This window comes from Rhea pennata, chromosome 15 (assembly GCF_028389875.1).
Source record: "Rhea pennata isolate bPtePen1 chromosome 15, bPtePen1.pri, whole genome shotgun sequence".
NCBI lineage: Eukaryota > Metazoa > Chordata > Aves > Rheiformes > Rheidae > Rhea > Rhea pennata.
The window spans coordinates 10,074,163-10,101,220 of record NC_084677.1 but is presented as its reverse complement, the minus strand read 5'-3'; the positions used below and the strand labels follow the sequence as shown (position 1 = coordinate 10,101,220).

General features: G+C 42.7%; 1 protein-coding gene across 2 annotated transcripts in view; it reads right to left on the bottom strand.

The window, feature by feature from the left end:
• The window catches only part of XYLT1 (xylosyltransferase 1), a 160,175-nt gene that overhangs the window by 52,242 nt on the left and 80,875 nt on the right, over window positions 1-27,058 (bottom strand). For both annotated transcript variants that reach the window (XM_062588656.1, XM_062588657.1), the window contains exons 3-4: window positions 20,670-20,842; window positions 19,747-19,949 (exon numbers count right to left, since the gene is read on the bottom strand). In XM_062588656.1, the coding sequence (XP_062444640.1) occupies window positions 19,747-19,949; window positions 20,670-20,842 (376 nt within the window). The remainder of the gene's footprint in view (window positions 1-19,746; window positions 19,950-20,669; window positions 20,843-27,058) is intronic.

The window sequence follows — 27,058 nt, the reverse complement described above, 5'->3', positions numbered from 1 at the left end:
GGCTACTTGCAAAGTAAGGTGTTGGAGCATGAAAAGCTAGTGCAAGAAAATTAAAATGTGACTTTAAGATTATTTAGAACAGAACTGCTCTGTCCTGAACCCGTTACTTCTCCAGAAAGGAAGGGCAAAGCCTGCAGCAACTAACAGTACCTTGGTCTCTTAGTAATTTATCTCCCCAAGCAGTAATTTTATTTCAATGAGATTTTTGCATTTAGCACTTTTGTCATTGCTGTAATTTTAATGTGAGGAAAAATTTAATGCAGAGCATCTCCAGAGTTTTCTAGGTAAAATTATACTAACGTGCTTTTTATTGCTATAGACATGTGACAAGAGGAACTTTTAGTTACCCTGCCCACCAATACACTCACAACAAAATAAACGGAAATGTGCCTCAATTGTGGCTAGTCACAGTACTGATCACAGTATAATTGAGACTTTAACTAAGTGACATTACTGAACTGATAGGTAACAGCAGAACAGGAGCTTTTGCAGCTGCCTGACTTTTCCTTCAGGATATTATCCTGTAGCATTTAGTTAACGGCTTAATAGCTGTTAGTTGCAGTGAACAGTAATCACCAAAACTGAAAGTTCTTGCAACTGAGCACGCACTGCAATCTGTGGTGCTGCTTCCGTAACCGTGGCTCTGGGTTGTTTTCTTATATTCAACATGTTTGCAGAGACAAAAGCTGCATTTTCTACCAGAGCAGTACCGAAGCGCCGAGCTGACCTCGTGCACGGCAGCGTCGCTGAGGACGGTCCGCAGTGCGGCGATACTAGCAAGGACTCTCGAATTCAAGGAGGAAGGGTCTCCCGACTGGCAGGCAGAGCTCCCTGCGCTTTGCATCGCGGTTGTGCTTTCTGTGCAATTCAGCCACCCTTCTGGAGGCTCGTACCGAACAGACCCATTTGTCACGAGAAGGGTCACTGAAAACAGATAAAATTATCATTATTATCCATGATCAATTTAGTGTTATCTAATGGCAACCAGGAACATGGTCTTCTGTGCTAGTTACTGCAAAAAAACCTGTATTTGCAACAGAGAAGAGAGACGCGATGCACAGGGAGGGAGTTGGTGCCTGAGGGAGCAAATACCCAGTAAGAAGCAAGTCAAAGCTGTAAAAAATTTCCTCAGGGTCCAAAGGTCCAAAGCTTTAGTATCCCTCCTCACACCAGCCGGGCTTACTGCCCGACTCCTCTCTACAGCTTCCTCCGCAAGATCGTACCGGCAGGAGAAGGCAGAGCACTGGAGCCCCAGCCTACAGCACCCTTGTGCAGCTCTTTGCCAAGGAATTAATTCTAGAAGCTCCCTAGAAAGATGAGAAAGATACTTCAGAAAAAAAGTACCTGAATTACAGGGCAAACTCATCTATCTAGAGTTAAAAATGACAAAACCCCATAGTTAAACATACATACTTGGGGTGGAAGAAGCTCTCGGTACATGTGACACTGATGCCTTCTGTTCAATTATTAAGCACATCGATCTGATTAATTTAATTTAATTGAACACATTACATTATTACCATGCCTTAGGCATACATACATGCTGCATGGTTACACTGCGTTAGGTAATACGGATGCTGCCTCGCTGCCAAGACTCCAGTGGCAGGAGGCGATTTCCTTCTCTGCCTTTCCCAGGTGAGGGCCACCCGGCTCGGCGGGGCTGTGCCCGCTGCCCTCTCTCTCTCCCGCGAGGGCTGCGCGTGTTCAGACTGGCTCGCCAATTTGTGCGGGCATCAGCAGTCCTGTATCATCACAAGGTTGAGAGGCAAGAGGAGATAGGGAGGATGGAGTGTAATCCAGGAGATGGTGTAAAGAATTACTTGAAATTCCCCCCCCCTCAAATCAGCCCAGTCTCCAGCATACTCTGGAAGTTCCCTGCCATACCTGTCTGGGACATAGCAGCCCTCCAAAGTGAAGCTGGGGACATCTTTCTGCTCCGATAAGGAAGGAGGCAGCAATTCTCTCTTGGGAAATGAGAAAAAAACTATAGCTTCACCCACAGAGATCATAACGCATTGATCTAGGCTTACATGTTAAAATTTCTTGCTAGTATTTTTTTCTCCCATCTACGTAGTACATGCACAGATTGCATACTGGTCTCTAGCACATCAGCTAGCACGTGTGTGTGTGTGCATGTGCACGCACCTGGCTAAACTAACGTAAGGCGACAACAGTGGAACGATTCAGCAGAAAAAAGCCCAAACTTTCACCCAGACGTCTTCCCGTAGGGCGAGCTTTGAACAGGGTGACAGAGCAAGCTAACACAGGCAGCGCAACGAAGCAAGAATCTTCCCACGGCAGATGCCGTTTTCCGGACGCACTGCCCGACCTTCTCCGAGGCGCTCCCAGCGCGCGCTCTCCCACGGCCCGCTCGAGCGCTTTGCCCCCGCAAGGGGAGGCGCAGACAAGCCTAACCTTCTACACGCTAGGGACCAGGCCGCAGCAAGAAAAAAAGACTCTGCCATCTAAAAAAGGCAAGGGAAGGGAAAGGCTGCATGTAGCTCCGTGGGGCTCTCACCGTCGCTCCGAGAACGAACATCAGAAAGGCACGCCGTCCTAAGAGAAGTCGATTCGCATAAGAGCGGTCGTCCATAAAACAGACACGGTACAGAAACGAGAAAGACAGATACGATTTTGGAGGCCAACTTCATGTGAAGGCTCCAGGTGACCGTTAACGCCTCTGCTTTTACAGCAGCGCTGCCTTAAACTGTGTGTTTTGTCTTTCAAGTCAGGTTTAACAGAGGAACAAGCTAACGGAAGACAGCTCTTGCTTTAGCGGCTCGGCTTGCTCGAGGACCTGAGCTGCGCGCCGCGCTCCCGGAGCAGCGCGGCCGGCTGGGCCGGGAAGCGGGAGCCGCGCGTCTCGAACGCTCCACGCGCTCACCGGCACCGCGGGCACGCGGCTGCTCTCGGCGCAGCTCTGCCCACGTCGCGCGACTCTCAAGGTGTTTCGTTAGCAATATAGTCATCTGCGCTGTACTTTCAATGCCTGCTTCCCATTCCAGCGTTGTCTGCTTCCGATGGAAAAGAAAAGAACATAGGCACAAAAGGGTGAAAGTCTTCTTTAAATGTCACATTGTGAACAAACCTCTTCCTAGCGAGAGTACATAAATGCCTGGGTACAAAAGACAGCTACTGAGAGAAAAAGAATATCCTCCACAGTCTGCTTCCCGAGACACTCTACACTGCCCAGTTTCTATAGCTTCACGCTTCAGATGTCGTTTTAAAATAAATAAATAAGTAAACCCACAGCTGACAAGAGGCAGCGCATGCTTAAATGAAAAGCCTAAAGAGACTATATGAGAGAATTCCACCAAGGATTAATGAACAAATGTGATTAAAACTATCTACAGCTCTGGATCGCAGCCAAAAGGCTGCCAGCAGTATTTGATATGTAAATGCTTAAAACATTTGCTGTGTGCACAGTCATTGATGCAAAGGCTCTATAGAGAGTTTCTTCATCTAATTAGAGATATTGGTTTAGCAAACTTTGGAGTTTATAAAAACCCTCAACATCTCATTATTCTTTTAAAATAGAATATTCATTTGTTTGGAATGTTTTCCAGTTATATCCCATGAAACCTCAAAATGCCTTTGGCTAATGAAAACCGCCAGCCTTTTATCAGCTAATAAACCCCAGGGCTTTTATAATAATAAAATACTCACCATATGCACTCATTAAAACTTCCTAACTTGTTGCTTTTGACTTTCTTTATCTATTTCCTAACTATAAATGAATCTGCTCAATTTCCAATTATTTTATAGCGCAATTTCATCACAAATATTTAAATTATTCAGTATCTTACCAAACATACAATACTGTAGCACAATCACTATGATGTTGATCCAGCAAAACACTTTGCAGCATGCACTGAACTGTAGCACCCTAGTAGTTCTTCTGAAATGATTTGACTTTCATTGTGTGTCCTCATAAATCACTCCACGGACAAGGGTCTACATGTTCATACGTTATGAAGCAGCAGGTACAATGATTTCACACAAGATTAAGAGCTAAGAGCTCTCATTTAACTAAACTTAAATCTCTTAAGGGCACAAGTGCATTTATTCAGGAGACTTTATCATGACAGGGTGGTCAAACCAATTGTACCTCTGTTTTTCTGTCTCTACAGTGGATGTATCGCCTGATTCACCCACTTTTTGAGATTTAACTTATTTACAAAACATTAACAAGCTTCCCTCAGTCTCAGCAGTGCCTCTAACTTGACCTTAGGAAACCATCTGTCTGTGATCACGGCACTTTCTGAATACCCCCACTGGCTGCAACCAAAAGTAAAGAAGCAGAAAAAATGCTATCCTGCAATGCAGTGTAATACACAGCTCTTTTTGCCCAAGTTTAAAGTAATTTACATGTGTCAAAGTAAAACTACAAAGTGCATTACTTAAATTAATATTTTCTATTCATAAACGTAATTTTTTTGAATTGCAAGCCTAAATTACATGCTTGTGTATAAACAATGAATGTAATGACAAAAACCCGTGAACACAAAAGCTTCTGATATTGCTTCCAAATATACAACTTCATAGAACCAGGGACACACGCAGGATAATCTAAGAAAACTAACTGCAGGACAAATGCTTTCTAGAATAACCTGATGTTGGTCCGTTCAACTCAGAGGTATTTTGCTGGAAAGATAGGAAACATTTGACCCTGATTTGTTAAATAATTTTCTATTTATTCCTGTATTTAAATTTATGAACAATCAGTGCATCAACACTAATATCTTTCTTTTCTATCCTCCTAGAGCTTGAATGCATTCAAGATAGCCTTTGCTAAAAAGGTCTACAACTGCATATTTCCAACAGAAATTTTTAAGTAAAGGAAGTGACACGTGTCTAACTTAGATAAGGGCTAGAAAACTCATTTGAAGTGTGTATTAGCTGTAAAGCAACATTCGTTTCCCATTGCATTCACAAGAGATGTGAATTTAGTTGACCTGCATATATGGAGGAAAGCTCAGACGAACATTTTTAAAGTGATAGCAAAAATTGTTTATCTAGACACACTGATATTCCCATTATTCATATTTGGAAAGCAAAATAATGCAGATCAGTGAAGAGAAAAATACTGGAAAGTGGATTTTATACACTTTGAATTATAGTCTAATCCAAAACGTTATGCATTTTGGGGTAAGTAGCCCGAGGTGCTGGTGCTTGCTCAGCACCATCTCAGCTCGTGGCGCGACGAGCCACACCAGGGTGCAAATCTCGAGGGAAGAGATTTCTTTTCAGCACTGGTACGCTCGCTTCATGTTCATAATCAGACATTGCTGCTTATGGGCACAGAGGGAAAAAGAAAAACTCCCTCCTCCCGGGCCGCAGCGGTCCGGCGGGACGGACGCGCTTCTCCCCGGAACGCCCGCGCGCCTTCCTTCGCGAGCCGCGACGCGGGGAGGCAGCTCGCCCTGGGAACGACGTCTTGTCTTCAGTTTCACGATTGTCTCCAGCCTCGAGCCTCTCGGATTCGAGCGCCGCGGAATAACGACTTTTACCCGCGCAGAAGCGGGCGAACGCCCCCGAGGAGCGCGTCCGCGCCGGTGCCCGCTCCGGCCTGCCCCGGCGCCGTGCCCGGCCGCCGTCCGGCCCCGCTTACCCCGGCTCTCAGGCAGTCAGCCGACCCCAGCCTTCTGTTTGGCTTCTGAGCCCACCGGTGTCGTATCTGCTTGCTGAAAAGAGACCGGACGTGCAGCCGGCCGTTTCATCTTTTGCCCCCCGGTAAAGCCGGCGGTTAGGCGGCACCGCCGCTGCTGCGGCCGAGCTAACGAGCCGCCGCACGGGACAGGCTGCGCGCGCGACCCGGGCGCGCTCCGAGGACGCGGCAGGGCCCGCAGCTCGGCGGAGAGCCCCCCTGCCCTCCGCTCCGCCGCCGCCCGAGCTCGCGCTCTGGTTAAAACCCGATTCTCCCCGAATCGCCGGCGCGCAGCGAGCGAGGCAGCGGCGGCGCTGACGGCGGCGGGCAGGACCCGTCCGCCCGGCCGAGGGCTCGCTCGCGGAGCATGGCGCTCGAAGGCCGCGGTGAGGGTAAGGCGAAGAGCTGCGATTTCTGTGATAGAAGCACACGGGCGACGCGGATGAGGTCGGCGAGTCCCACGAGAGCTACTGACCTCTTCCCACTAGGACTGTGCGAAGCGATCGAACGCGGAGCGTGAAGCTAACGAACACAAGCCATTTGTTGACATTTCAGTGCAGAAACGCTTTAATATCACAGTGTCAAAAGTCTATCATATTTCCTATTTCCATCTATAAAGAAGTTGACTGTGAAGTAAAGGATCATTTTGATAGAGAGCAGGAATTAGCATTTCACCTGAACAGGCTAGATGCACAGCTTTAAGCCATACTGTTTACACTGAGATATTTATCTAAAGGGGACTGATGCTCACAGCTTCTCAGCTTAAACATGTCGTTTACTTAATGTTAAACTCTTCAAGGAAAAAAAAAAATGTCTAGTGTGCTTTTCCCCCAGAATTCTCTCTTCAGCATCAACTTCTATGGCAAAAAAATTTTTTTCCTCCCCTCCGGAAAAAAACAATACACTGAACAAGAAACTCATTGGTAAATGCACTTTCTGTCCATTCTTACACCAGGTACATTTTGAAAGAAAACAGGATACAAATTAACTGCTCTTTAGTTCCTTAAAATACTAATATTCCTAGCATTTTCAACCACGAGACACGTTCCCTCTTTCAATTACTTTAATCCATAGGAAAACACTTTTTTCTAACGGCTTTTCAGCTGATAAAGCTGAAAATCTCTCTCATGTGCGAATGACTGAATTTCTTTGTTTTCCTCTTTGTAACACTCCAAAATCAGTGCAATGCTTCCTCTCACCAGTGTAAGCAAGAGCATCAGTCTGGCTCCGTGTCCTTGGAATAGGCTAGGGGAAACATAATAAAACTTTGACAGTAATTTCCAGTTTGGGGTTAGAACGATTAGACTGTACAGTGTGCTGCTAACAGGTGTAGATAGCATTTTATTAGTCTAAAATTAGCACTGTCCTCCCACCACTCTGCCAACAGCTCTGGTTTTCCTTGCTTACATGATACATAGCAGGTAATGCTCCACATGACTTCTAATAATTATTGAAATATGTTTGCCAATGTAATTATTTTTCACAAAGTTGCCTTTACCCAGCATCACAGGAGTAAGTCATTCTATTACCGATCAATTGTATCAATGCAGAAATTAAACAGGCAACTACCACATTTAATGAATGAGCTCTTATAAACCAAAAATCAGACCATCCTCCTACAGATGCCAGAATATAAATCGTAGGGATGCATAACCACAAAGAATTAAGAAAAATATAACTATGCTTCACTTAATTCACAAAAGGAGCTGAGCCCACTCAATATATTTGCAGTGAAGTATCTCAAAAAAAAAAAAAAAAAAAAACAAAAAAAAAAAACCACCCAAAGATGTGAAATACTTGCCCAACCAGCTGTTAATACCCAAGGATATTTAATTATTAAAATCAAACATGATAGATTTTTAGGTTTATCAAAGCAGTGGGATTTTACTTAGTATGGCGAGACTTTGCATTTTTTTTTCCAATATTTGTCTGCTCTTGCATATTCATGTAGAACCCTCATCTTCTTACACGATACATCCCATTTTGATGAAAACAATAATCACTGATTAAATGAGCAAGTGAAGTGAGATGCAGAAATGATCAACAAGTCCATTACTCAAATTAGTGAGACTTTGGTTAAAAGAAAAAAAATCTAGATCTTGGGCTGAGAGGGATTTTTTTGCTTGTTTATACTGTGTATATTTGGTATTGCACATTTTTAGGATTTTTTTTCCTCACCTTCTCCAAAAGGAAATTATCTAGACTTTGCCATAATACAGAAGAAATCAAAATGAAATATGAGCATAGATTTAAAGCAACTGTTCACTTTTCTATTGGATTTATACATTCTGTCACTCATCTGGTATTTTACTTGTACAAGACACTAAAAAAAACACTTTGCTCGTTAGGTTGAGTAATTAAAATCACTTGGTTTAAAGAGAAGAAAGCAGGGAGAAAATTAACTGTCAGTCACAAGCAGCCTTAATAGTGTTGCCTCTTCCACTCTCTAAGGACTCCAGCATTTCACGGGATCATACCCTCCATCAGTTTGGGACAACCTATCCAGTTGGAGAGGGAATACTGCAGCTGCTGGAAGATGGCACCATCTCCACGGCACTTCCCACCCGGAGCCAGCTCTCCAAAAGCCAAGGGGGCTGGAGCTCTGTCACCACGTGTGCGTGAAGGTTTTAGCATTTAGTAATGCTAAGCTAATTTAGATTGAGTGTCAGGGCCAGATATACCCAGGAAATCCACTTCGTATTAAAGTTCATAATTCTAGACAGCAAACAGTTTGCTCAGCTGTGACTGGCCTGCAATGTAAGACTCGTGAGGTCTCTGCTCTTCTGGATATGGTTGTTCCAGTGCTGCTTCTTCAGCTTCAATGATAACATCGGTCATTTCTCAGTTTCTGACACATAACTTGCTCTTGCTCTTTTGACTCTACCTCCCCTCCGGTCCATGACTCCCCTGCATCTCTCCATCCTTGCCCATTTTTCATATCAGAAAATGAGAGTCACTAAATCATACCATCCCCATATCACTTTCAAAAATCAAGATGTGCCTGGCAAAGTACCAAAGAGCTGCTCATTGCTACTGCATCATTCAACCAAAAACCCGTCTCCCTTCTCCCTAGGAACTCGGATCACCTCTGACAGCACTGCGCACCATCTCCCCACAGCGCCATGTCTCTGCTCCATGTCGAGAAGACAGTACAACAGACATGCATGCTAAAAGATTTAAAGGTTCAGTGTCTTCCATCCTTCGCTTTCAATGCAGCAGGGAAGGTAGGTCCAGGTAAGGAAGCTTTTTTTTTTTCTTTCTTTCTTTCTTTCTTTACTAATCCTACACTTTCCAAGGAAAAGGCAAGAAGGAATACACACTTACCTAACGAGGCCTTGTTTTTAATCTTCTAACTAGAGGCACCTCAAGAAACAAAAGCTGGAAGCCCACTATAAGGCACTGATTTGCTCAGATGTGGCTGGACAACAGGTCCAAATAGTGCTCCCGGCACTGGGAAATGGGCTGCTGCCACAGGAACTTCTCTCCTGCTGTGCAGATGTCTATTGCTGAGGCCTTGGCATGTACCTAATTTAAAAGTAATGTGAATCAGAGCAAACCAGTCCATTCCCACAGCTCCTCACGGGCCTGCCACTCCCTTTGATCCCTGAGCTGTTGAATCAACCTGTCAGAGCCTATCAGTTCACAGGGCCAGAAGGCAAACTGGGGAAAATGTGGTCAAGTTAATGGAATTTAACATTAATTCTATACTGAGCCCAAAAAGATGGAGGAACAGGGCCGGGGGGGGGGGGGGGAGGGAGGGGGTGAAAGAGATAATGGAAGGAAACTTAATTGGTTTTAACAACAGAAGGACACATTTTGTTACCTTTATTTGGATTGAGCAGGAATCCTATTTTGACAATTTGTGCCAGCTGATGACCTGCTCTATTCTTTGTTGGGCATGTTTTGGAAGAAGTCAGCGAAGAAGACAACACTAGGATGGCTTGCATGAACATGTGCTAGAGAGGAGGTATGAGTGAGAAAATGTCAACAGGAACAAATGGATCCATTAACCAAAATGGCCAGAGTTGAAGAGAAGACAAGGGTGAGGATGGAAGGCCGGTGCTCCCACTCAGTGCTGTGCTCAACAGAGCTGCAGCTGAAACAGTCTTGTTTAATCATGAGATCACTTGAAGCAAACTGCTGATTCAAGATCTAAGAAAAGACTGTACAATTGGGTGAGTGGACCTCCTCACCATCCCTGACCCTCCGTCTAGCAGACAGGAGGGGACTTTGAGGGACATTGTGGCTGCCTCTGCCCTACTGGTTTGCAATGGTTCCCAAATGCACAAAGATCCTCCCAGCTCTTTGGGATGGCAACCAGCGTGCCCTGAAGGGCAACACAGGCTCTTAAAACTCCAAATTTACCCATTTCACATACAGAAAAAAGCTCAGCATGTTGTAGTGCTCACCTGTATTTCTGTAAGTGTCGTCAGCAACCTGCCCTGAGCACTGCAGGAAGAACTTCCAGTACCAACAACTCAACCGCCTACACCAAGGTACATTGACAACACTGACCCTTAGAGAGCAGGCACAGCTACAACTGCTTATTTAAAGTCATGGTGTGACACAAATAACCAATTTGTATTTACACACCCTTTAGTCTCCAGATGCCCAAAGAATGCATGGTTTCAAGATTACTTGCTAGAAATTTCTTTGGGGCAACAAAGTTTTAAACAAAGATTGCCTCTACTTGGAAATGACTTGGCCCCAAACCAGTTCCTAATGTGGCAAAAGACTGCAATTATCTTGATGAAAGGTTAGGGATGCTTGTGCCTACAGCTGGTTCATCAAGTAATGCTGAAGGGTGGATATAATTAAACTGCATGTGGCAGAGTGGAATGTGTGTTACAATAAGTCGTTTAGCATCTCATCCCCTCAGATCAGCCTGGAGTTAAAGCAGCACAGCCACAAATGTATTCAATTCTATGCAGCACCACTTTATATCCATCATGCTTATATAGATTCAGAAGTACTGCATAATGCACTGTCACTAATAGTTGTGCAGGTAAAACAGAAGTGAAGTATTCAAATGTATTAAGATGAGACTGTAAAAATTATCTAGCCATTCGTTCCACCATGGATTGTATGGCAAAATGTTTCAACAGGTCTTGGATTTCTGCACCACAGAAAATCAGGCCAAATCTTCTAGAATAACTCAAGACCTATGTTTTTACTATCCAGAGCTACTTAGTGAAAGGAATTCTTGAGAAAAAAAATGTGAGAAAAAGAATTGCATTCTGCAGCATGACCAGAAAGATCATCTGCATTGGCTTTAACATGCATAGAAGTGCCACGCATCTCAGTTCTGCAAGCACTGCTCCTCTTAGATTCACCTAAGCTCTGTAGCACTGTATATCCACCTGGATATCACTCCTGATCTGAGGAGATGTGAGAGCTGAGCTAGGGCCCCTCTGCTTTTATAGTGAGGTGGGGTTTGCTCCCTGTGGAGAGAGGGAAGCCAAAGGGTCTCCTCAGCAGCATCCCTGTAGGAGAGCACCCAGGAAGACCTTGGCCAGCTGCTTCCAGTCCCTGTCCTGCAATCTCCCCCAGCCCACTGCCCAGAAGGCCATGGACCCTGCATCGTCTGAGGGATCCGCACTGAATGACAGCAGCAGGCAGGCAGAGGAACACTAGAAGTGCTGTACAAGTCAATAAAATATTTCATATCAGCTTTCCCCCCAGAAATCCTGAGAGTGGGAAACGGCCTGCAGCCAGCTGGTTCATAATCTGCACGGGCTTCTGCGCAGCCAGGAGTTCCTGCTGCATTTGAGTCCAGGGAAAAGGCAGCTGAAACTGGATACTGCTCTCATTCTTGTGCTCTAATCATGGCGAGTTAGTATTGCCTTTTATTTATACAAAACAGTTTCTTCTTTTTGTAATACATCTATTTTTCCAAAGTAGCTTTAATTCTATTTGGGGGTTTAAGGTATTTATTCAGTTCAGCCCTTCAGCTCATTCATATGCAGTGATCCATATTAAAAATGTCAAAGTGCATAAAGTCATTAATACTAAAACAAGACCAAAATGTAGGTATAAATTGGATGAAAAATCTTTAACACTGAATACCACCCAACTCTCCTACACTTCTAGTCCTGTCTAGTTTGGCAAAGGAGTTCATCTCTTCCTCTCCTTCCTACTTCAATATCATCACCAAAAGACTGAACTAGAACAACATTCTTGCTCACTCTTTAATGACCTTTGGTTGGGAACTATTAAAGGTGACTTGGTAAAGGTATAATAGTACATGTTGTTATTCCATCTTCCCTTTGAACTTCTACCAGATATTATTTTGCAGCTGTTTTATTGTAAGTGGCATTCTGAATTCTTAACAAAAATATTTTAATGGCAATTTTCAACAGATTTTTAATTTCCCGAGAGAATTCTGTAGGGCTACAAAGAGAGAGCATGTTTAAAATGCAGTGCTATAATAGGAATGTTTTCCTCTTTCCAGTAGTTTTAGCTTTCTGAGTTTAATGATGATTTCACTGAACTTTCTAAAAAACAGTTGTAGGAGAGATTAAAGGGTTTCTACTCAGGACAGGTAAACACCACAACGATCATTTCTTTGCAGCTTCTTTGACCATCTCACAATTAAAAACAGGGAATAAAGGCCACTCGAGGTACAGTGACAGCAAAGAGCAAATGAGAGGAGATTTCCTAACAACTGCCTTCCAGTCACACTGCCAAACCTAACCCAAGCTCTTCACCCAGGAACGCAATGAGAAGCCGACTATCATCAAGAGGGCTTGCCACTACTTGGCAGCTCCTGGGAAACTGTGGATTTAAAGTGCAATAGCTATTCTGCACTAAGAACTCATTTTGTGACTTGGTGACCCCAGACCTATTCTCCACAGAGACAACTTCTAAGTTAAATACAGATTTCATAGATAGCCCTGAAGCTATGAAGGAAATAAGCTTGTAAGATCCCTCATACAACTCAAGGCCTTGCTCAGCCCCAATGGATCAACTATCCTTACAAAAACACTAGAGTATTTTTTATATTATTCTAGCATCCTGAGGCAAAATATGCGTGTTGCATGGGAATCAACGCTGCACATTGGCACAACATTTATATTATTACTGTTCATAGACAAGGCTGAAAGGTATTTAGCAAAGACTTGCATTTAGTTCTCCTATACAAGATCAAACTTCTTCTCAATCATAAATAAGTAAAAAATAAAGCACATCCAGAAAGCACATGACAAGCAGATGAAAACCCTTTGGCTCTTCACTGGAGAACCTCCCAGTGAGCAGCTCTGAGCCAAGACAAGCGAGAAGGAGCTCCCAGCCTGGAAGGGCAGCGAGCTCTCAGACGTGACAGTGCTACTACGCTGCAAAGCCTGGCACCTGGGGCTTTCATCTGCCAGGCTTGGCCTCTGAGTGGTCTCAGGCGCTGGCTCAGATGCTCCAGTTCACATGGGATGCGATGAAGGGCTCAATATGTAGCACTGTAATCACCACATAAACATACTGCCAAGTACAAGGGCACTTTGAGTAATAGTGCTGTTCAAAAAATGTGCTTTACTGATACATCTTTAATCTGTATGCACTGTGGAGATGCCTGGATAGCCAAACCAGTCGCCAATTTGCAGTGCACTTATTTTTATTGCCAGACTGAGGCTGCTATGGAGAATATTTCAGCAGTGTTAAGTATCCATAAAGTTCCTAAGAGCTGTGGATCTTAGAGCTCTCCAGAAAACAAAAGCTACTTTATAGCCTTAAACCCAGGAGGAGAGGTAGAGAGAAAACAACAATCTCAGCTGCTGTGGCTGTACAAAGAAAGGGTGGGTCTCTCAGCACCAACATTTGCCAGGTCCAAGAAAATATTATGTTAACACCAGATGTAAATAAAATCAGTAAGCTACAATAATTTCAACATTTCACTCCACCCTTTGTTAAGAGCATGTGCAAAACACTGCTTTGCCAACCACTAGATAATTCAACAGTAAAACAGAAAATTAGGACAGCAGACCCAAAAGATAACCTTAGAAAATGTATATAATTCTCAGTCAAATGTACTGGTGAGGTAAGTAAAGAGGAAGAGAAAAGGTTATTCAAAGGATTTAAGAAAGAAACACATTTGAAATTATAAGAGAATGCAGATTCAAGAAAAACACAGATAAAGTTCCTTTTTGCACATGAGAAAAGATTGCCTGCAAAGCATTAAGAGTGGATTGACGGCTGGCTTGCCAGATAAAGATATTCTGAACAAACAAAACTGCACATAATGTCAGCTACAGCACTGCGATAAAAACCTCAGCCACTGGCATCTTAACAGATGTTGTACTGCCAAAGCTACCTGCTCCATACTCCCATCTAGATATACAGATACGATTTATCAGCGCTTCGGTTTAGCGTAACATTTGAAAGCGCACTTTAAAACCCGCTGTATTATTTCCCAGTGCTCAATTCATTATTCTGGTGCAAGGCCTGGATTTCAGAGGAGTATTGCAATGGGTGGCTTCGTTAGGAGCCTAAGGTCAAATTCAGTACTGGAAAATCAGTATCCCTTATAGGAAATTTCACGCTTAGAGACAGCTTAACTAATAACAGGAAGGAATGAACTGTAAAGAGACGGCTCTGAAGTCTGAATCTCAGTGAGACACAAAGAGCTGTTAAACTACGTCAAGTCAAAATGATGAGAAGTTCGGAGAGATAGACAGGGCAACTGCTTTCCAAGACAGTATTTCTGGTGATCCTATCGCCATTACACAGCTCCATCAGCCCTAGGAGCTGCTGGCTTCAGGGCTTCTAGTTTTACAACCACAAAGAAAGGATAGCTGAGTCTTAAACATTTCTCACAAGTCTACAGTGTTCTATATAAGATCTATTTTTTTTTTTTAATTATTTCAGTTCTAAGAAAAGACCACGCTTTAAGTATTGCGCTTCAAGCTTTCTGAAAAGCTGAGTACTTTTGCAAAAGCAAGCTGGACAGCTGGGAGTCCAGATTACCCATTCAATGAGAATTTGCTTTCTCCTACTTTTTTTCTCCCTATCATCTGCTCCAAAGGTTCTGTCACTTGCACAACTGCCCAGGTAAAATCTGAGCAGGTCACAGGAAATACTGACAGAGCAAAACCCACCTCTGGTGCAGTTTATATAGAGCGCAGTCACCCACATTTCACAAGGGATCAATCTGGGCCAGTGACTGAAACAAGGAAATTCCTAACCTCCCATACAGATTTGCAACCTGAAACATAACTCCAAGAAGTGACTGATGAAACATGTTTCCCAAAGGTTGAAATTCTTTCCAAAACCTTAGTGATTATTATTTTCACCTGCCAACTGACCTGAAAAACAAAAGACCCATCCCCTCCACTCCCTCCTTTCCATTCCTGGAAAGCGATCTTCTGCCTCACAAGGCCCCAGTCATCACTTTTATCACAAATTTACCAATACTCTTTATCCAGTTGCGCACAGAGGAGGAGAATTTTAAATAACGACTTTTCTCACAGCCTTTTGGTGTTCAGTTTCCTTCTTTGACATCCAAAGCAAGCAGTTCCTGGTGCCTAACATAACACCAGTATGAGACACGGCTGTGCAAGTTATTAGAGATCAGAACCTTGACAAAGATAGGTGAGCGAAAGGACAGTTTTATCACTGCTAGGCTGTCTACTACATTTACATTGGGCAGGAGTTCAAATAAAACTGTTTATTTTGGGAAGTTATCTTTGCTCACAATTCTCCCTAGCAGTCAGGGGTGCAGCTGGTCAGACAGAAAATGGATCTAGGAGCCAGACTGCCCCATCTGTTGCTGACTGGATGACTGGACTGGAAATACCTACCTGAAAGAAAAGGTCTGCCTGCTTCATAGGGCATCTTTCAAGTTTCTAAGAAACATCTAGATCTTTAGATGAGCATGTCCATTTAGTATTAAAAATGTTACCTTGACCACCAGTCACAGGAGACCACAAAGAAACAGGAGCATGTCAGCCAGTCTCTGCTGTCTAATTCTTTTTAATTAATGAGTGTGATTCTGAATGACAGAGCTCCTCTCTGCAAATTGCATCACCGCTGGCAAATGCTGCTGCAAGTACCAGTCCCAGTTAGGTCACTCCATTTGCTCTACGGAGCTGGTACCACCCTTTTCCAGATACTATCTGTATTTTAATACAAATTTCATTCAAGTTTCAGAACTCTATTAAACACTTCTCAATTGACCAAGTCTTCAAAATGCAAGCTTGGGCTCTTGCAGAAGATACGGCTATGTAATCTATATTCTAAAATGAGCTGATCTGCATAGTGCCAACTATTTTTTTTAAAAAAGTAGTTTCACTGAGTTTAAGTTCATTTGTTATACCTAATTGCTCATAATTGAAAATCTAGTAGTATCTGCATTTCTGACTATATTAATAAGCTACTCTATTTTCTTCATATTCTGAAGTACTCCCCAAACCTCTGCTAATAATTTGGCTTGACCTTTAATAAAGACCAAGCATTAGCTGGCAATTATATTTGGTGATCCCTTTGGTGATTAAGGGGCAGTGATTTACCATAAATTATAAATAGTTCAAATGTTTCATTACATTTATACAAGCTTTGTGGCCAGGTAAGCACTGACATGACATTCACTGTTAAATGATCTCATTAAACTTCTTAATTCAAGTGGTGTAACACTTCACCTGCCACATTATCCAAGAACTCCTGCAATGCACATTAAACATTCAACATCAATAGACTCTCTACCATAGTTCACCTTGCTGAGAGTGAAATTTCAGTCCCTGAACATACGGTTGACTACCTGATGTTGTTTGTCAGACACAATAAATAATGCAAATAGATATCCATGTAAAATAAGAGGTTAAAGACATCAGTAGCTTTCCTACAGAGTTTTGAAAGAGGCTGTTAAAGGAAAAGACTTAAAACTACGAAAAGATGCCAGTAAAATTAAAGAAAGTTGAGGAAGAGGAAGATTTTTTTTCATTTTGTCATGAATGTAATGACAGAGAGATAACTTCACAGCCTTAAAGGCACGTGCCCTTTTTTTATATATAGCCTTAGTACTGTGTATAAAAAGACTTCTTAGAGCAAAAGAAGGGGAAGTAACAGAAACCCTCTGCACTTGGTCTCCTTTAGCCATGTCATCCCCACTTTCCTACCGAAAACGTGTGATGGTCAAGGGGGCCCACAGATTCAGGGGTCGGCTGACACACCAAATCATTTCCCTTAGGCCAGAAAATTACCTGTATGGCCTCGCACCAAAGGAAAACACAGAATTTTGTTATGGCCTTCTTTGTGTGCAGACTGAGTTTGTTAGCAGTGATCTATGGCGCAGTAACACCTAGAAGCACAGAGATCAGGACCATCCTTTCACTAGGTGTGAAATCGAAAGGACAGACTCCACCAAGGCTTCACAAAGTAAACTTTACAGCCTGAGAATAACAACAGCCGTCTCTGAATCTTTCTAGGTGCCCTATGCTTTATTTTACACATTTGAACTCCTCCTACCAAAATGAACAGTTCTAACTTTTTATTCTGCCTTTAACAGTACAATCCTTGACATCTGCTTCTGAAGGTTTTTTCTGAAGGGCTCTTAGTGATCATAATGTGAGTATATCAGACTGCTCTCCAGGCAGATATGGGCTTCATCATGTAGTATTAACCCCACATACTTGAATGTGTTTTTCTGACTTACAAGGCTGGATTAGTTTTTATTATCAGAAGAGAAGCAGTAAAGGTTTCCATGTTACAGATGGAATAGCAGAAGGGAAGCTAAAGCTTAATGTGAAGCAGTCCTGGATAAAAACTACTAATCCACAAAATTCATATGTTCTTATGGAGGGAAACTTAGCAAAGAAACACTGCAGAATGAGTAACCAGTACAGGAAGCGTAAACTGCCTCTAGCGCATTATCTGACAAATCATGGCATGATGGCTGAAAGAAGAAAAAAAGGCCCCAAACACCCTATTTACTATTTCCTGGAAAAACAATCAGCTCTCTATGCAGCATGCAGGAAGGTAATGTCTTCCCAAAGACCATAAAGAATATTAATTTATAGCAACTCCACTGTGAAACTGAAATTGACTCATACATATTTTTGATGAGATAACATTTTATAGGGTTTATAGCCGCAACATTACATATTCCAAAAATTTAACAGTACCTATAAGTCACTGTCATTGAAGTTGTAGCATTAAAAAAGACCTTCTATTTTTCGTTCAAGTGCACCGTGTTGAGGGGAAACATTTTCACCAGTCCTGGTAGTAGGGTATTTTGGCCGGAGGGGAAGCGAGCACGTTGGATGGCGACCCAGCCGCCGGGAGACGGCGGCGGAGGGGAAGCGCGCCCTTCGAGGAGCTCCGCCACAAAGAAACACATGACTGGAATTTTTCCAGCTGAATGGCACTTGTTTAGAGTTCCAGCAATTGTAAGATACCACAGTATTACTACAAAGCAGCCATTAATGCAGAGCAGACTATAGCCTCCTCAAGAAACGCTGTGATTATTTATGGCCATGTCTATAAGTGATTAATCCCATTTGGCCCCACAGTTCAATGTACTGCACAGGGTCACAGCCTCAGTGCTACAGGAGGATGTTCAGAGGAAACTCTTGACCCCACAGACAGACAACTGGAGACATCCACGGGAACATGATGTATTTATACTCCCCCTGTCCAGCAGGCATTCCAGTCACTTATTCTTCACACATCCCTAGAATTAATCTTCCTTAATTCAAATTCCCACCACCTATCTTTCCCTTTTTGGCCCTGTATTACTCTGCTGTTCATCATCAGCACAGCAATCCTCACTGAGAAAATGAATTATAGAAAATCACAAGCTAGCCTTTCCCAAAACTCAAGAGATGCACAGACTACTAAGGACCCTCTTTTAGAGCCAGAGATAATATGTTAAAATCTTTAAGTCACATCTTGCTGAATACCAAAAGTATCTGAATCAGGTGCAACATCAAAAATCAGGAGTATTTAATTCAATTCCCCATATTCTAATACCAACATAACATCTCTGACTCTTGTGTTCTTCCTTATTTTCAACCCTAAAGTGTGCTGCATTTCTCTGGGAGTGCTTAGAGACAAGCACCAGCCAAAAAGCCTTTCATCAGTTCTCACAAAATCCTTTCCAAGACAAAACCTCATGTTGATTTTAATTTTCACTTCAGTGGGAGCAGTAACTCCAGGAAGGAGCCCATAATTTGAGAGAGATCTTACGGAAACTCAATCAGCAAGATTAAGCAAGATATGGAGCAAGAAAGCATCTAACATTCTATTTTTTCTAATTGTATTAAAAGCAAATTACATCATCACTCATTAGAAAAGAAAGTTACTTCTCCTTTTCTCAATTCCTTTTTAACATACAGGGAAAGAGAAGTCACAAGGAGAATTTCCTCTTTTCCTCTTCCTGATAACTCCTACAGTCTAAAAGCAACAGTTCAACCATATTTGGATTTTTTTTTTAATGGACTATCTGCTTTTGCACAATGTGATAAACCTTACTGAATGCAGCTGTGGGGCCTGAGTTATGTAAATCCAGAAAGATTATAATTTCACTTAAAAACACAAGCCTTGTCATGTGGTGACATATGTAGTTCTCTGCCTGATGCCATCTGAATAAAGATATTCAGCAATGGTTGGTACTGAAAATATAACTGACTCCTAGCAACTTATTTGTCCCCTCTACTACCATTATCTTCTGCAGAAGAAGTATCAAAAAAAGGAAAAGGAAAAATTATTTTCATTGAGTCTATATTCATATCTTCAACAATTCTTAAGGCATCAAATCAAGCTGTTGATCAGAGCTCTGTGACGGAAGAGCCTCTGTGCTTGGGGTTTGTTTGCTTAGCTGCACTGCTTTACTGCTACTTTTCTCATCCCCTCTGGCAAATCCCCCATGCTGGAAATAACTCAACAGAGCAGCACCTTCCTCCTCAGTAAAAGTGAAGAATCAGTGCCCTCGTCCCTCCTAGGTAAGCAGTGTAGACGTGAGGGGGTACAGTCAGGCGTGGCTAATATCTCTACAGCAGAAGCATGGCTATCTGTCCCTCTGACCTCCACTTCTTGCAGCACAGCACAGACGCATTGTCCCTCACATCATTAAATACTTTCAGAGCAAAACATGTACATTCTTAACAGACTCACTGTACCTGATCGGATAGTCAGCAGCACTGAGGTTAATGAAGAAATCCCACGGCCAGTCATTCATCTCCATTAAGTCTCTCATGCTCTGCAGGTAGGTGGACAGAAGACTTGCTCCTCCCCAGATAGTTGCCATTCTCCAAGATGTTACTCTGACATTTGGATACTGGTTGGCAAACTGGAGCACTTGCCGGTGTAAGTAATTGGATCGCTTTGCAGGGAAAAGAAGTAATACATTCAAGTTAAGCTGTTCAGAATTGTTCCTCCCTGTACTGACAGTCCAGCTGTACTTCTTAAATACTGCTATTTCCAGATCAGTTCATTGCAACCTGGAGCACTTGCAACTTCCAGTATTCCAGAGGATCAGGAGGTGTGAAGGATCATCTTACTGAGCTTTTCCACTGCTTTGCCCTCACTTGTGAAAGTGCACAACCTCCTTTTGGCAAAGGGTAATTTGGAAGTCTGCAAAGCCCCCTCTATTACATTCTTTTTATTACTACTACAGTAATCACTGATAACTAATTTTATTTATCATTTGTCATCAGTAGATTACAAAAGGTCTTACTAATGGAGCTGACTAGTTACTACCTGCATTTTACAGTGGGAAATAAAGCAGTTTGTCCAAGACACCTCAGTTCAGCTCTCCATCCAACAGGCCACAACTGTCAGTGTACATCAACTTACCAATTACTATTACCAAAGGTACAGCAGGCAGACATAGATAGATACCAGCAGACATATAAGGAGAAATAAAGGTTGTTACATAAGGAGGATAACAAAAAAAAGGGGAAAAAAGTGGCTCCAAACAGAGGGAGAAACAAAGCGATGTGGTAATGTAAGCAGCAGAGGTAAAGAGTAGATAAAGACGACGACCAAGGTGGGTAAACTGACAGATGGCAAGACAGGCAATTCATAACCAGTGATATATTACCTTGTCAACATGAATGTAATAAAAGTGGTCTTTATGGTAAATAGCCTTAAACATGCGCTGGAGCTGCCGAGAAGCTCTGCCATGGACCACCAAGACAAACGCGATCCTGACGGGGTTGGCTGGCATGTATTCCACAGAGTCCTCGTCCCACTGCACGTTGTTGTTGGCTTTTCCTGTTTGGAAACAAATCAAAGGACATCTGAGTGACCTGCAGAGCAGGGATGCAGTACACATCTAGATTCATTTTTTCAAACAGCTGCTGATGGCAGCAAGAGCTCATGAGAGTTGCCAGACTGCGGGCCATAGAGACCCCACTCCATCCTTCAGTGAGAAGACAGGTTGCCACCCAACGCACAGGCAGCAAGCATGCCACGTTGCCCTGCGCTGCCATGCCAACGTGCTGCGTGTGTGCCAGCAGGAATTAGCACCAGAAACACTCAAATGCTTTTGATCATTAACTAAATCAGACGAGGCTCTATCAGACTACACACATTTGCGTCTCCAGAGGAATCACCTTAAAAAATGCCAAGGCCAGTTTCTCCCCACCTGCCTTCTTAAAAGAAAAGCCTAATTTCATCAAAAAATCCTCATTTCTGAGATCTGAACAGCTCTGTGGAGAAGCTGGAGAAACTCAGAAACTTAACTGCAGCCAGGGAGTTGGCTTATTATCTTGACTGATAGCATCTATTTGTAATGGCAGCAGTATCCTGGAACATTTAAAGGGCAACCTGCACATCTTTGCTTCTTCAGGCATGACAGAGAGCCTTATCATCCTATTTATAATTTATTTTCACTTCTATTTTAACACAAGAATTTCTGTTCTCCATTTCCTAAAGAAAACACTACAGTTGAAAGTTATGACAGGATGTTCTGATCAACTGAAGAGCTGGAGGAACATATGAGTTGAGGAATTCAAAGTGCTTTGTTTTGTTTTTGCGTGGCATCTCTTCAACTCAAAAATCCAAACAGGATGGAAGAAAAATATCCTTTCTTTCAAAAACCGACACTTGTTTTTTGCATTAAACAACCTCTTCAGTCCTCTGATCTTGTGAGGACTTCTCTCAGCAAAAGCAATTTAGGAAGATACTTGAAATGTAAGCAGAACAAGGAAAGAAATTACCCCCAAAGCTGTAATCTTGGGTGAGACCATTAACACAGCTGCTTCTATTCCTACGCAACCTTTTGGCCAAACAGGCACATGCCAGCTCACTAAACACCCTCGGCCAGCGGGGAGCACAGTCAACAGCAGGACGGCAGCTCCTTGGCCCTTGCATGCTCTCTACTCTTGGATGAGAGGAATGACGAAGCCCACGAACCTCTCCTGGTCTGAATGGACACACCGCAGACAGGCAGTGGATCCTTTAGCCACCGAAGGGGGAACAGGGGTTTAATCTGCTTCACTGGGAAGTTGTTTCTCCCTCTGCCCTCTCAGAAACATGGCAAAATTGGAGTTTATGCTGCTTTGCAGACACTACACTACTCACCTTTTTTCCTCTGGCATAAAAAGTTTTTTCCTCTCCACTGAGAATGCTGGAATTTTTCCTACCTTCCCAAGAAAAGCCTAGTGAGCCAATTAAGTATCAAAGGGAGTTAGACATTAATCGATGCAACTTAGCAGGTCCAGGCCAGATATTCCTATTATGAAAGGTTAGGAGTCCCTAACCAACCAGAAAGTGAAAGGTTCTCAGCAAACATAAGAGTATGAAAGGAAGATCCGCTAATGGCCAGTGAATCCCAGGGACTGACCTCTCACCCTCACCCTCTCAGTAGCACCCCTATCATTCACACGGACCAGGCTGAGAAGGGGACACCTACCGCAGGTGTCTCCGAAGTGCAAGGACAACTAAAGGAAGGATGACATCCTGCACAAAATAATCTGGTGATATATGGTAATAAAACTTTAGCTGTAAACAAACCATGTCCCCATGCCCCTCACTTCTCTTCCTTTTGGCTGAATTTCTGAATACCTCTTTATTATTTATATTATGAACACCTCAATACCTGGCTACTACTTTTACAAAAATTAAGCTTCTGAAAACACCTCTGAGTTAAGTATTGCTGCTGCCTGAAGTGTGAACCACTGAGGAGCTTCTAGTTGCCATATTTTCAACTTGACATGAATTCTCTGTTTCTTCTTATAAACTCTCAGGACTGTTTCAGACAAGCCACATCCAGCTGCTGCAATCCAAATAATACCTCCATGGGATGCCTCCACCTTCTCCCACGGGCAAGTACGTACCAGCTCAAGACTAGCTCTATGCATGGTGTGGATGCAGTAGGTTCCAGCTGGGCTGTGTGATGGACTTAAGGCTGCACTTGGGCAGAGTTATCAGACAGTACAAATAGAGCCACAAAGTTCACTGCACATTCCAAAACATATCCAAAAGTTATTATCAAATATGTTAAATTTCTGCCTTATTTGATATAAGGAGCAAGAAAGTAGATGTTTGCCAAGTGTGAAGAGAGAGTAACTCAGAGGGAAAGATGCATTTTTTTAGTTTTTGGAAACAGGCAATATATATTGATAAAAGCAAACAATATCAAAAGCTTTCTATTTTTATACATATTAATTACAAAATAAAACTTGAACATGCAAAAAAAACTCTTCTCTTAATTCTCTGTTGCATCTTCTCCTTTTTAAACAGGACAGCATGAACCCAGAAAAACAGACTGATGAGAAGTTTGCAGAGCATAATTTCAGATTACCTGAACAACCTGATCCCCTTAACTGTACTGAAATGCCATTTTTTCCATAAGTAGTTGACATTCTTTTTTAAACAACCACAAAAGATGCATCTTGCTCCAAGGGCAGCAACATATTGTGGAAAGAGGTGGTTTCAACATCTCTCGTAAATCTCCCTCACGTTCCTTCTCTTTAGCAGTGCAAGCGACCTGTCTCCTTGGTGGGCTCGCTTCAAGCAAAAATTTGTCCTTCCTACTCTAGAGATCCAGAAGAGCTGTACATATAAGAGATGTGCTCTGTCACTGGAATAAGGCTCTTTGCTAGCTACGTAACATGCAGCTACGTGCCTGCCCAGGAACACAGTCCTCAGACAACAAACACAAGAGAGCCACCAGGTCAGAGTGGTCCATGGGAAAGTTTTCTCCTCCCAGCAGACCTCCACAGAACATCTCTCTCTACTAGTGCTGCCCATTGCTTAACACAATTTCAGTGCCTGCGGTTGTATTAAGGCTGCCCATTAGGAAGCTCCTGGCACCTTGAATCGGTCTTAAAAGGGACATCAAGAACTTAAATGGCATTTTTATTGAAGATTGATTGATCACTAACACAGTAAGACTTAAATGAACAGCAGTAATAGATTAGGGAAAAAAAACTTAATTTCTTTTATCATTTTCAGTTTACCATGGCCATGGGCATTTCCTCAGCTTTACGGTTTCTCCCACATGGCCGATCGCTGCCCATGTGTTTGTTCAGGTCTTTTGCACAGCAACAAGGACAGAAAGTGATTGTGAAAGAAAGAATATGCAACCGCAATTGCTAAAACAACCAGTTTTTCTTTTAAACAGCTTTGATTTCAAGCTGATGACATCCCATTGACAGACTAAAATACTTCTAGTGTTTTCTATTACATTTTTGGATATCTCTTCTGAAATTAGTGAATTTCTGCAATGACATGCAAAAGGTGAGAGGAATTTTAAAACAGCTGTACTGCAGAGCTTTTATTTTAAACTAACTAGCTTTCAATACCCACACTGTAATTTATCTAACCATTACTGAAAACAAAATCCTGCTGAATTTTCATCTGGAATGATACCTCACTTCATCAGGTTTCTGTAATAAATTCTTGTAGTAACTTATTTTCCTTTCTGTGATCTTCCAATTCTAGCCTTTTTCCATGTGTTTCCTCCTTGCTTCCCTTTTAAGTTCAGGGTTTTATAGTACCATTCTCCATCTGCATACTGTTACAGTCTCTTTAATCTAATTCTTTTCTTGGCTGCCTGGAACTTCATGCAGGTAAGAATATTATAATTTTTCTACATCTCAGAAAAGCTGACGTTTCCGCTGGACTCTGTTACCTCCCTATTTTTATTCTGTGGTTCACCAGCACCCTCTATTTAGCAGACTGCTCCACTCATAATGAACCGCACTGGCTTGCAAATGAGATGAATGGGCACAAAACATAAACCTGAGTATCTTTTGACTATAAAGTACAGTGGGACTTCATTTTCAAGTTTTAAAGGTAGAGTTGGGTAAATGGTTCAGCATTAGACTAGCCCTAACCACTGCCCTTATATAGGACCTCCCCTGCAAGCACGCACCAAAGTCATCCCTGGCTGGTAAGGCCCCCGTGCTGATTATCTGCCTATCGTGCAGGAGAGCGTCCCCTTCTGGGTGTTAGGCCATCGGGCATAAAAGACACATCAGATGCTTTTCAATTAACAACATACCATATGGCAGTGATAAAAATCTAATTAGATTTTAAAACAGTACTTGCATTTGACAGCTACTTCTATGCCACCATTATGTTGCAGTCCGCCATGCTCAGTAGGGCTCACGCAGGATACCACTTCCATCAGCCTCCACTCTTGGTCACTTCAGCCCAACAAAAAGTAGTTGGCAAGACCCGTTTCCTGCCCCTGGTGCCAGGAAGCCCTGTATAGTGGTCCCCGTGCTCTGTTTTCTCTCCTCCTCCTCGCCTCCTGCCATTCCCTACAACTCAACATCGCCACCAATGCCACCTCCCCACAGGCCATCTTCTGTCTTTTCAAGAATGGACCAAGCCAACAATTAATTCCCATTTTCTTCTACTCCTGATTGTTTATGGCAGCGTCTCCAGTGATGTGCAGGGAACTGAATCTGATCCCACCTACAAGAAGCTTCTGAGAGCACGTAAAGCTCCAGATTTATTCCCCACTCTCTAATCCCAGTTAGAGCATGCCTTGCCAGTAGAGTGAATGTTCTTTGGGATTTAGGGGACTCCCTTTCTCTATGGTGCCTTATGCAGATCAGGTGTTTTATAAATGCAATGAAGTGCCCACAACGTTAATGCAAGGCAAAACAAAAATCCTCAAGAATACTAAGTTACAGTTACATCTCGGGAGCATAGCTCTAACTGGAGAATAGACTGGGAAACAGTTCCACACACAGGAGCGAGTGGGTAGAGTGAATGGACTTGTCCTCATTGCTCCTATGGGGCACACCGAAATCAGTAGCTCTGGTCAGACTTAGTAGTTGTCATCTGTAAGTTTCTGAAAGTTCTCACTTACATTATGTACTGGTAGCAGGTGATAGAAGAGTGACTTCTAACATTGTGTTACTTTGGAGGAATCGCCACAAGGAGATTCAACAAAAGCGACAGCGCTCACATGCATCATAAAAAACATTTTTTAGCTATTGTAACAAAAGGTATTTACTTTGCCATTGCAAAAAGTGGCATTTTGCACTGTAACTAAACGCCTTGCATAAACATACTCGGTAAAATTGAAGCTGCACTTCAGGTTTCCTACCCAAATTGTAAAACAGTTTACACCAAAGTTAGGAGGAAAGCACACACCTATTTTTGCACGTAACAGGAGAATCTCAGTTCTACTGCAATTTCAAATTGCCGTTACACATCCCAGAGAAATCAGTACTCATAATTGAATGTTTAACCCTCAACTACTGCAGAATTACTAAATGCCAGAATAATAAACATAATGTAAGCATTTCCATATTTGTTGTGGTGTCACATAACACTATCATCCACCAATATCACTTGGAACTCATCTGCTCATCTTCTACTTCTGCTGCTAATTAACAATATCCTCAGGCTTCCCTAGCAGCATAAACCAATCTTTTAATGAATTTTGTGAGCCATATTAGTTTTTGTAAATTAATCCATCGATTCCTATTCTCAACTGGTATCGTCTTGTCTATTCAACACAGCATCTCTTTGTAAAGACACCTCGATGCTGCTGCTAACTTTCCTGAACACAACTATAGCTTTGATACCAAGGGTCATTTGATACAGGACGCTGGAAGAGTTATTGCTGTATGGTTCTGCACACTATTTACTGTTAGTACATCCAGAAATGAAATCAGAAACCCCGCCATTATAGCTGCAGCGCTAGTCACAGCTGCACCAAAGAGACCAAAGAGAAACATGCACTCCTCGCCTAAACTCACACGAGCAGTCCCATGCGCTTCAGCAGCGCTCCCGCAGTGGTACCCGGCCGAGCAGTAGTTGTCAAACTCAGATTTCCACTATAAATTCCTTCTCTGACATTGCTCGCAACCCGTAATAACCCGCGGGCTGAAATTTTCATCCAAAGATGTTTTCCATTTAGGTCAGCATGAGAACAGTTTTGCCTTTTTCGAATGAAGAATAAAAACTACACATTGTCTCACTAGAAAATGCAATTTTCCTAACAGACCTATCACCAGAGCA